Below are 12,474 nucleotides of genomic sequence, written 5' to 3' on the forward strand. Positions count from 1 at the left end.
GTCTGTACAGAACTGATTGACATGACGTTTTGTGATGATGAAATACAATGTTGCATAAGGTGCTGCGGTCTGCTAAAGTCTAAAATGTTGCAATATCATGATAAATGTCACTTGCAAGCAGGTGCATATGTTCTATTTTTGTCCTGCATTGAACCACGTTCAGGCAATGTAGTGGGGCCAAGTACGTCGTGTCATTGGGCGGCATTTCTCAACGCGTATTTGTTTACGCAGTCATGATTTTTTTTGCGTATTTCCGAACAATTTTGCGTAAAATACGCAGGATTTTGCGTTAACGGAAACACTGCTTTGAGAGAAATCTTCATTGGTAGTACTGTGGTAATACTGTAATTTTACTTAAAAATATTACTGGTACAATAAAGTTGAATTCTGTATGTTACCTATTCCTGTGTCTTTCCAATACTGGACCAAGTGTTCTCCCATGGCCCTCAAAAGATGACGGTACTCCTTGGCATCTGCAAAGTCTTGTTTATTATGTGTTGGTTCCAAGACTAGGTATGGTACATCAACTATTCCCAATACACCACTGCAGTTACTGTAATTAAGTTACAATACATGGAGATCCTGAACTTCGTGTTTTTCAAAGAGCAAAATGTAGCTGATGTACAAGTCATCTTTAGAATTAGCGTTGCTGTAATATAAGTGGAATTATGGAATTCTCATAAGGTCTTCTTTGACACATGAACTTACCTTAAATTGCTAAATGAATGTGAAATATGTCAGGGGGGGGGGGCATTTTGTGATAATTTTTTTTCCACTGCACAAAAGTATTTAACGATTATGGTTTCACCTACGATGAAAAATTTATCATGACTTAGGTCTACCCTGGAAATTACTGATTTTTTCACAGAATGTCAAACAGGCAGAAAGAATCAAATTCTCTGCGTTGCCTTTAATACTCACACTCCTCCCTCCAGTTGTGGTCCAACTCTCTCATACATTTTGATGAGTCGATTGCAGTTATAGACAAAAACACCGTCACACTGCCTGTTCTCAATGTTCATTCCAAATATAAATGACAACGTCTTTGGGTCTTTCAGTGATTTCTGTTTTCTTTCTGCCACTTGTTTCTTGAAATTTGCATCTTTCCGAAGCTCTGCTGCTTCGATCTGTGCTTGTCTCACCTTGGCCTGTGTATCATAAGGAAATGTGTGAATGGCAAAATGAGGCAAATTGATACAAAATAAAACATATTCCGTGTGAAAGATGCATAATAATTTTAAAATCTTGGTACTTTTACAAAACTATTAAGAGGGTAAACCTAATATTATTTATGTTAATTGTTGCATGACTGTTGAATTGCTTGTCATCAGTATGGACACCCTTTCCAGAGGCCCAAGCACAGTGCTCCATGCCGGTGCCTGTGTGCATTCACATTTGGAAGGTCTCAAGTGACCCTTTGGATGATTGCCAGGATATGTCTTGCGCCCTGTATGTGTAGTTGTACAGGCTGTCTGAAGAGTCTTTGACATCATGCTCTATACTGGCTGTGGAAATCAGAAGTAAAAATGTTACATTCCATGACAATGGCGACTTCTCAGCTTATTTCACTCCTCATTTTGTGAAATGTAAGTTGTATAGCAATAAGTTTAATACCAAACTTCTGCAAGGCATGCACTTGCACACCAGCACAGTGCATTGCCCTCCACTTCATGTCTAGTAAGCTGCGCTAATGTCCTGGTGCACATATTTTACTTTATTGGTGAATTTTGTAATGACCTGATATGTACAGATACATATGCCTGATTCAGCTTGTTATGGGTAACATGAAGACACTGCGAATTAAGAAAGATTTACATGACATCTTTCGACTGCTTTCTCATATACTGAACATTTGATAATAAGATCTGTCCAAGATTGATCCTTCATTTGAAAATTTCATTCCCATGGACATTTCAGGAGGGTTACGATTGGCCTACAGAAGCAAATTTCATCATTACATCTATTTTACAGTTCAAATTTACTTACTGAGAGACAGCGCTATTCTAAAATTTAAACGGGAAGACACCGTTAGTATGGCTTATTTTTGCTTTCTCACATTTTACTCAAAGTGCAATTCGGCTCCTGTTAGTAATATATAAACTCGGAAAGTTTTGCTTTCTATGGAATTGAAAACATGCTAATACTCACCCTCGATTCTTTGGAAACTCCAGTATATTTGTTGTCCATACTTTTGGCTTTCGACTCAGCTTCTTTTGCTTTTTCAAGAGCTGAAAAATGAAATCAAACACATGCATGAAATAAGATAGCATTGTCGTGTATTCTGGCACTTCATCGTATGCACAAAGTCACAACATGACTGTTTGAATTGTATTTTAATGTTGTATGGTACAAGGTTCAACAAAAATTGGGTAGATAAAGTGGATCGATACTGGTTCAACAAAACTAAGTAAATAACGTGGATTGATATCATTGTTAATAAAAAATGATTCAGATATTATCATTCACTAATAAAATCTTGTCAATAAATTTTGTTACCTCTTTTAATCCAAACCCCCTAGACTAATATTGATACTGTGGTGATGATAAATTAAATGGGTATAATTGTTTGCAATTACTCAATAACGTACATGGGAACTCACTAAATCTACTGACAATGCTTGAGAACTAGGTTTGAGGTTGCGTTATATAGCATTCAATGTATCAATATCACTACAAGTGGTGTACTCAGTAATTCTTGGACATGCTAAATTGACATAGGCAAAGATGGAATAATTGTTCTTCATAATTTTCACATATCACTGTGACATTTTATTTTGTGTTCCTTGATAAGACTGCTGTCAAATAATTATGTCTGCATTTTCATACCAACCCAGAGAAAGATATCTTTTGTAAACACTTTGAAACAAGTCAGTTCCCTATTTGGTATTTAACATCAATATTTTCACGACAATGCAATTTATGTCTTCCTTGAAAGATTTATTTTCTACTTTCAAAGGCTAAAGCACATTTCAAACTGACCTAAACCAAAGTGTATAAAACAAAATTTTTTTAATGCAAAGATACTTGTCTCATGATTTTTAAAGTGAGAATTGCATCAAATTAGAAATTAGTCATTTAAATAATACTCTCTTAGTATCTGTATGATCTGTATCTTTATTTCATGAATTTGACTTTCTTTGTTACTGTCTGTTCTGTGCTATTTTGTGTCTATGTTTACAACTATTGTCTTACAAATTTTGACCTAACGGTAGTGTTATTGGATTATGGATTGGTATGATTGCGATTATTTCTTTATGACCAGTATATTTGAAAGAAAACTGCAATTCACTGATCAAACTCATTGTCATTGTTCTGCACTCACTTTTCATCCCTTGTAAAATGTTCAGAACAACACATGGTGTAGAAGTTCTCAGAAATGCACAACTGTCCAAATAGTGATGTATCATGCATCACACACGAACGAAAAATACAAATCTTCATCTATTTTATGATATTAAGATATTTTTTAATGGAATAGGCTTTAGGGCATGAATCAAGCTAATAAATAAAGTCTTTTGTTGCATTTCCATTTATCACCTAGCTGGTGGCTATTACACATACCATCATGCACACTGCATGCAATATGAATTCACTGATGCGGTGAAATTAATTAAGATAATTGTTCTGGAGAAAAACATATTTTGTCTAATATAATAATGGCAAGATACAATGAGCAATCAATCATTCTACACATGCATATAATCATAACATTTATTGATAATGAAATGGACATGTGATGGACAGTTACAGAATATGAAGTTTTTTGAATACAGCACTATCCTGAAAACAATATGTAAGATTCTATTCAAGTTGTTATGTTTAGCAATCAGTGTACATGCTGACCCACTGTTCTTTAACAAAATAATAATAATCAGATTATTTCCTATACAGCACATTACATTTCTAAAAGCTCAGCACACTTTACATCACATTGAAAAATAAATTGAAAAAAAACATGAAAATAATGAACAGAAATTGTGACTTGAGATAAAGCAAAGTGTCATTGGAAGACTGACATCAGGGATTGGGACAATGAGCAGAATATACCAATTTACAGCAGTTGGGCAAACCGCATCACTAAAAAAATTTGGAACTATTTAGAGAACCACCTATCAACTGCCTATTCTATCATGGAATTTCAATCCCCTATGCCTTGTATTTTACCGGAGAAAAAAGGAAACCATCTATGTGCAGTTGTCAAAATATATGATGATCAAAGGCAGACTTACCCCACTTTGCCTCTTGCATGGCTTTGGCAGCTTCGTTTTCAGATCTTGTTTTAAAGCGTGATGATGTGTATTTATACATTCTGATGACAAATGACAAAATTGAGATAAGAAATAATGTATGTTCAAGACTTAAAATCTTGGTAGTTCAACAAAATGTAGAGAGAAAAGTTATGAGTAAATATATCCATGATAGGTCTGCAATTTTAAGACATGTCTATGCATTAAATTCACACATTCAAAAATGTACAGAAACAAATGTATACAGAAATGAATTTTGAAATTAATCTGAGCTTGTATAAGAATGTCAAAATCAAAAGAGATTTCTTCTTTATATCAGTGTCATAAAAAGTGTGTAATGGTTACTGGAAAAAAGATGAAAAATATTGCCACACTTGGCTATTGAGAAAACTAATTCGGAATAGGGCTGTATCTAAGCTATTTTGATAGCAGACTTCTTTGACAGTAAAGTAAAATAAGGGTCATAGGTTTTATTCCTACAGATTCCTGTGTTGAATGAATGGTTTACATACTGCTCTAAGAGACCTGTAAATTATTGTGTATGTGGCAATCAGGTGAAGGACACAACACCATATATGGAAATCTACAATTAGCTCAGTGTGTCAACAGCACAATATGTTCTGCTGAAGCACACATGGCTGTAACCTTTGAACTCTAATTGGTCAGGTTGTTACTTGTTTCCCTGGGTGACCATGTCCACAAAAGATCTATTTGGTATTCCAAGACCAGTATCTATGTCATGCAGTGTGACCAGACCTTTCTGTCACGTCTTTGTGTCTATATAATTCACACAGTGTAGAATTTATAGTTTATTGACTTATTAAAGAAAAATAATAATGTGCAAATAAGAGAGCAATAGAATTGTCAATGCCTTAATGGCTGGTTATATTTACTGAATTAGTTACTCAGTCACATATAAAAGCTGTGACTTACCTTGGTTTGTAAAGTGAGTTTGGCAGTCTTTTGGTTTGAACTTTGTGTCCTCTTAAATAAACCTTCATCTTGGGTTCAACATATAGTACGGCAGAATACGCTCTGAATGACCTTCTTTCCAAATAGTCTCTACATGAACAACATGGTATCAACTGTATCATATCATTGCTCGTTCAAAACTTCAAAATATACATCTTACATCGCAAAACAATTTTCACAGTATTGAATACTTTGAAATGCATTACCCTCTTTCAATATTTGTGATACTAAAAGGGTTTACAATCCTTCTACCAACCCTTTTTCATATGCTGTTTATATAATTCCATCGAACTGATACTCCAGTATCTGCCAAATTGTAAATCAAGTAATTCAAGCTTTGACACAAAATGACAGTGTTAGGAATCATGTTAAGTCTGAATAGGAGCTGCTGCCTGTATCATACTTTCAGTGTTAAAGTGTAGCATTTCACTCAAAATCAACCCTTCAGGGCCTTGGCCTTGACCTTGCAGATGCACTTAATTGGTAGCACATGGAGGCTATGAAATGCAGTCTTTGAAATACATGTGCATAATTGTCCAATTTAAACATTTGCTGGTGTGTTAATCACCTCATGTATATATGAATTCTTAACTTCAAATTGCTGAAGGTGTGGGGGAAGAACTTGCAGTCAGATTAAACACATCTTAATGTATTAATTTACTCAAAGTGGAGTTTTGTTTCTGATATCATGATGAGCATTGCCCAGGGCTTTCTTCAAGTCAAAGAAAATGATCAGAATTGAAAAGCAACATTTGTCACTACCTGCATAAACTTCTACATTGCAGCATGATCATCATTAATTGAAGGACCACAGTACTCAAATATTTCTCACCAAATACTCACCTGTCATCAGTTTGACCTTCAACATGGTAAGGATTTGCCATAAGAATATCTTTATTGTCTGTGTTTATGTCAAGTTCAGGTTCTCCATTGTCAAGTACTTTCAGGTTGTAAAGTATCACTAGGGTACCTGGCGAAACATGGTAAGAAGCAGGATGCACTGAATTTAAGTGGGCTTAACAATCCATATAGAGCATCAGACTGCATGAAGCAATTAAAAGTTTGATGTCAGTCCTGCAGGCATTGTATTTGCCTGAATGTCCATTACATGCATTGCAATGCTACCTGATGGCTGTGAGTGGGAAACATTTTCTTCCTTAATTTTCAATTTCACTGGAATACAGTGTAGATTTCATAAGAATTCATAAAATATGCTCATATACAAATTAAAATTATGCATATATCACCTTTGAACCAAAAATTATTATTAAACAAAATTCCTTTTGACAATCACAGTTAGACTTAGGTGGACAATGTGTGCCACAAGGAATGCATTAGTAACATGGTATGGAAGAAAAAATTGCAAAAAAATATTGGTATATTCTATGCACAAAGTTGATGCTTCTAATAATACTTATGTTTGACACATTCATTAATGTTGTACTTGTTCAAATTCAGGGTATTCAGCTTTGATTGGCCTACATACAGTGAGATATGCAAACTATAGATATGCAAATTACCTAATTATTGTTATATGTCACGTTCATCAAACTTCCAGCATTAAGTATGATATAAACATGTAATGCTCATTAAACTTTCAGTGTAAGCAAAAGTATGTCAAATGTACCTTGGAAGTCTGATCAAATCAAATCCATTTACTTTTATTAATGGCCTAGCTACAGAAAGTCATCAGGTATGTAAATGAGCTCATTATGATATGTCACACCCACAAACTTCCAGCATGATTTTAAGTATTGCTGCTATAGCTTAGAAGTCTTTGATGCTGTTGATCCCTGAATGTGCTGATGACTTGGTTGCAGTTTTCTTTTTAATTGACATGCCAGCATAGCACAGTAGTGATCTGGAAACCATACAGCCTATATAAGGCTGCACAATGACATACATGTATGTCATGGTACAAAGATGACATCTCAACACAACTTTGACATGCATATGTAATCATTTTATGTTGTCCTTCAATCAACATTTAGTGAAATTGATCTGACCACACATGCATGCAAAACGGCTCAAACTGGATCATAATGCTGCACATATTGACATACACTTGCACTGTATAAATTCTTTATGGAATCTATTCATACATGTGTGAGACATGGATCTCGACATAATTCAACCCCATAAACTGGCTGCCTACTGGCCACAATGGATTGTATTGTGACACAAACTGACACACTAGCAAGCAAAAAGTATGTCATAGTTTATCATTACATTGTTCTTATGCCAACTTTTAATGAGACCTGTTCACGCATGTCTGTGTTAATGGGACTTGACATGAAAAAAGTTTACAAAATGGCTGCCTAGCTAGCTGCCATATTGGATTGTATTGCACCACAAATTGACATGCATATGTGTGTCAAAGTACATTGTCCTTATACCAACTTAAAATGAGAAATGTTTCAAACGCTGTGTAATGGCTTCCTGTTTGAAAAAAAACATGATAAAATGGCTGCCGTAGGACCACATTAGATCATATTTAAAATAGATTGATATGCACAGAAAGACTAGTTGATGGTACATTGTACTAGTATTAAGTTTGAATGAAAGTGTTGCAGGACTCATGACAACTGCTGGGTTATGCTAACTTTGATAAGCTAGGCTGTCAATTTTTCATCAGTCCAGAAAAAGAAATACATACAATGAATCCCACCAAAATTTCAACAGTCTTCTCGATGGGAATGCCCTCAACTGGGAAATATATTGCCATTGCTGTTGGGTTGCCGTAGTGTTGTTGGCTGAATAAGGAACATGAATGAAGTCATGCTGTTCCGATATGTGACGGAGCATTGCAACTGGATCAAAAAAGCTAGATTTCATCTGTTGAGACAAAGTGCCCATGCGTATGTTTCACTTTTTTTTTTCTTTGAGCTCTTACAAGTACATCCACTAAGTGGTTGACAGTGGTTTAATGAGTTCATGTTTAATATTCAAATCAAAACATTTGATTTACATGTTTGATATCTGCATCAAGACATTTTTGTATTTATCACTGCAAAATTGTAGGGTATCAATTTTTGTTTGTTACGACTACTTCCCTGTTTTTGAGTCATCCTTATTGGAAAAATCTTTAAAGACAAAACAAAAACACATATAATTCTAATTCTTCTGGTCAGACTGTAGTATGGCTGAAACAGAAACATAGGATTGGAATCTCTTCAACCATTAAGGTCACAGACAATATGGAGCACACGTGATTAAAAATCAAACTTCCTGACCCGATAAAGGGTTGACAGTATTATATTTTCAAAAATAGGAATGGCGATGAGAAAGCATATACTTATGAAATTTAATCATGTGTACAGGTCCAAAGGTCGGTTGTCAAGGCATGTTGGTGGGTATGCAGCCTTTGATTGCTTGACATTTTATTCATATCATTAAATGGAAACAATGTCTCCGACATTCTCCTCTTCTCACGTGGGGTTAAAATGGTGTGCCATCATACAACCTTAAGGTAGTCAGTTCAACCATACATTGACAATTTTATGATGTGGATGAGGAGCAAGCCACGAACCCTGATGAATGATTGTCTAACTTGCAACTATGCACGATAACAATTGTAATCAGTAACATTTACCAGTAATTATGAAAATGGGGCCACAGAGCCACATATAGTAACCGAAGAAATAATTTGACATGTGACATAAAGGCAGAACAACTAACTGCATTATGAAATTGACCCATGCCATTTGTTTGAGCATGTCTTGTTTACAATGTTGATATATAATGCACCCTCATTTCTATTATCTTTATCAGATAACAATCTTTAATTAGGTTTTAACATAATAAATGTGAAAAATTTTGTCATTCAATTGAATGTCTTATGCTGTAATTTTTGAAACCAACTTGGGCACACAGAACCTTATTAAATCAAAATATCAATACTAGTTTAACATAATTATCTGCTCCAGTTTGTTTTGTGACTGATTATATATTTTACAACATATATTTATCAATGAAAATACTGTTTTTGCTGCTTTAGATGACTATGCATAACAAAGATGATATTTTACAGTAGAAACTGTATATAAAATTTCAGTGCACATTATATTCCCTCATTTAGATTACTTCAAATATGTGCAGGGAATTACAGGACCACATTTTTCCACTTTCTCCTCTGAAAGGGAGCATTCTATCAAGGAGTATTTTATTGTCATTGTATGGTATTACAGTTGTGTATAACATATTGCATGTCAGTCAGACTAGCAAGCTTTTAAAATAAATTCAAACACATTCAGCATATATATATAATGTACTGATGTGAACGAACACATGAAATCAATCTGAGTTTATTTTGGAAAGCATTGATCATTCTACGGGAAAATTAAAAAAAAATACAAGGGTTGAAAATTGGTGTGATTTGCTGCTAGACTTTTGCTGTATAAATATAATCTGCAGTAATTCAGACAGTACAACTGTACAAAGGTCACCCATAGGTCAGACTTCTCTGATGTTTGCTCTTCCAGTTTATGTTATGATAATCATAACATGATAATGATAATCATAACATGATAATCACATGAGTAAAAGTGTATCTCCAAATTTGCAACAAAAATGGGAAACACATGACGATAAGCATGTTGGAGAATAGAAATCCAACTTTGCAAGATACTTCATGGGAAAAATAAAGTCTACTAAAGCTGCTGCTAGTTTCACAATTTGCAACAAAGATAAACAGACGGAAGACATTTTTGTGACATTCACATACATTCATTTCATGGAAAGGTCATACTGTATTTATCCATGTGAGCACCTAGGGTCCAGGCCATGTAATCTTCCTCACAAAAAGGATGTGGATGCTGACCCTGACCCCACCCAGACATCTTCAAATATGATTGGTATCAATGTCATCAAAAACAATGCATAAAACTGCTACTTTGTTCAAAGTTTGTTGTCAAACTTGTCTGTGGTCAAACAAATAAAAAGCCCTTTCATGGGCTGGCAAATGAAGAGAGAACTACCGATGCAATAAAAAGGGTATAATGAACGAGATACACACACAGTCATTTCAGAATTTTTTATTTCCCATTCCCAAAGAAAGCTAAACCAAGTAAATGCCTATTGCATACTAGTTGGTACTTGAACAGTAGTGTTTATACATGAAGATATGTTTTTTCAAATGAGCATGGATTAAATCATTTCCTCACAAAATGCAAATTCATGCAGATGAGCTTAAAATCTGTAAGCCACACCCTCCAAACTTTTAGCATAGTTAGAAATACCATAGAACAGTGAGTACCTGCATAGTTTCATCAAAATTTTTGTGGAGTAATTCTTGAAGTACAGCCGGATGCACAAATTAATTAATTATGCAAACGAGTACCAATTATTCATACCACCGCTGCTATGAGCATGATAGTCACTCAAATATGATACAACAAGCTGGTACATTGTTCACTCAGACATGTGTTACTGAATTGTACTTATTCATAGTGCACATTCACACTGCTCTGAACTCTTATCGCAATTTTCAATTTTCCTTTAGAAAATGGATGTGGACATGATGATTAGTCTTTACGATCAAGAAGGTACAAGACTTGTACACACTGAGTATACAAATTTTAAACCAGCAATCAAGCTTTCACTGTAAGGAATAATGAAGTTGTCCTGTTTGTTTTTCACACTTAATGTGTCATACGATGGTTGCATTTACTTGTGAATTAAGTACAGAAAGCTGTCATCCAAGCAGACAGTCATTTTAACATTGATAACAACAGTCTTGTTGCAGGAATGACATTTGTGTGGATGTCCATTATATGGGCTTCATCCTCGATACAAGCCAGAGATTCAGACAGCAATTTCAAGCTGTTATTTCTCCATTTGAAGGTATTATTTGTTACATATTTGATAAAATACTAAGAAAAAATACTGTCAAAACAAGAATTACAAACGCAAATAAGGTCTGAAACTTTAGGTACTGGTGGTCAACTATAGGAACGCACATAGTAGAGGAATTTTTCAACACAGTCCCTCCTAGTTTGAGCAGGTCTGCCACTATGTAACCTTTCATGAACAATGACAGGAAACGACTCTTTGTCTAGGCTGTTTCAGTTACTGCCACCACTCCCACACATAGAAGGTACACTGCATACAAATGAGGTCATGCCTCATAGAACCTCTCCCTTAGATGTGTAGGCTGTTTCAGTTAATACCACCACTCCTACAAATTTGCAGGATTATCACTTTTCTTACTTCATTTGCATATTTTTGACACTGACATGTTCATTTGAACAAATTCACATCTCAACCCCTGGGTCTACCTGTACGCCAAACACTAAGATGGTAGGTGCGGCGGTTTTGGATTTTTGATGTGGACGGACATACATCCTCACATACTAACTAACATACATACATATGCTATCGACTCACCATATAAGCTCTTTTTGGTATTTATAGATATACCAAATATGAGCTAAAAAAGCAAATGAAATCCTTAATGTGCCTGTATGTATGAGAAAATGTACAATCAATATGATATCTCATTTAAATTTGTCTTATCTCAAAAGAAGTCGTTCATTTATTGTTTTAACCTAGTGACTGCTTCTTAAATCTGCACCACAATAAACCATCTCAAAACTTTATGGATACGCCATCTTAATTGCTTTACAAGTATAAACATATGTATCAAATGAAAGTTCAAAAATGTAATGCCTGTATACTATATACATACCTGATTCACCTGTGATCTTGTCAAACTGCGCCATGAACTCATCATGTTTGTGGTATGGAGAATACTTCAATATCAAGTCCATTTCTTGCATGTGCTGTTTTTAAAAGTTATTACAGCAAATAATTTACATGCTGTATATAGGTTTCTAATGACTAAGGCTTCCTGATAGAGATAATTATGCCAAGCTTCATGGAGGGAAATCACTTCACTGATGCAAACATGAATAATTCCTTTTTTCCTTCATGAAAATTTTTCTGAGATAGAGCATGCAATTGATATTGCTCCACATGACTATAATATGTATTCATTTCTAAATGAATGTCTTCATTTATGCAGTGTGTGCATGATTATTTGGATACTGCTCAAGGTGACAGTGTCCATTGCATGATTTTCTAAACCAATGTGCTCATTTGCACATAAAGCATAAAGCAAGATGTATTAATGGGCACTCTTACAGGAAGTAACTCAATTATATGTCATTACCTATTTTCTTTGACCACTTGTATTTTGTATGGTTCAGGCTTCAGATTGTCTTGCCAGGAAAGTTGCTCACAAGATAACAATTGCAAT

At 34.8% G+C, this 12,474-nt stretch overlaps 1 protein-coding gene across 2 annotated transcripts in view; it reads right to left on the bottom strand.

Annotated features, from left to right (window-relative positions):
• LOC139145225 (ATPase MORC2A-like) overlaps positions 1-12,474 on the bottom strand; it is a 45,349-nt gene that overhangs the window by 19,315 nt on the left and 13,560 nt on the right. For both annotated transcript variants that reach the window (XM_070716247.1, XM_070716248.1), the window contains exons 7-13: positions 11,905-11,998; positions 6,063-6,189; positions 5,181-5,309; positions 4,230-4,309; positions 2,149-2,228; positions 922-1,148; positions 399-553 (exon numbers count right to left, since the gene is read on the bottom strand). In XM_070716247.1, the coding sequence (XP_070572348.1) occupies positions 399-553; positions 922-1,148; positions 2,149-2,228; positions 4,230-4,309; positions 5,181-5,309; positions 6,063-6,189; positions 11,905-11,998 (892 nt within the window). The remainder of the gene's footprint in view (positions 1-398; positions 554-921; positions 1,149-2,148; positions 2,229-4,229; positions 4,310-5,180; positions 5,310-6,062; positions 6,190-11,904; positions 11,999-12,474) is intronic.

The sequence above is a fragment of the Ptychodera flava genome, chromosome 12 (genome assembly GCF_041260155.1).
Source record: "Ptychodera flava strain L36383 chromosome 12, AS_Pfla_20210202, whole genome shotgun sequence".
In the NCBI taxonomy this organism is placed as follows: Eukaryota; Metazoa; Hemichordata; class Enteropneusta; family Ptychoderidae; genus Ptychodera; species Ptychodera flava.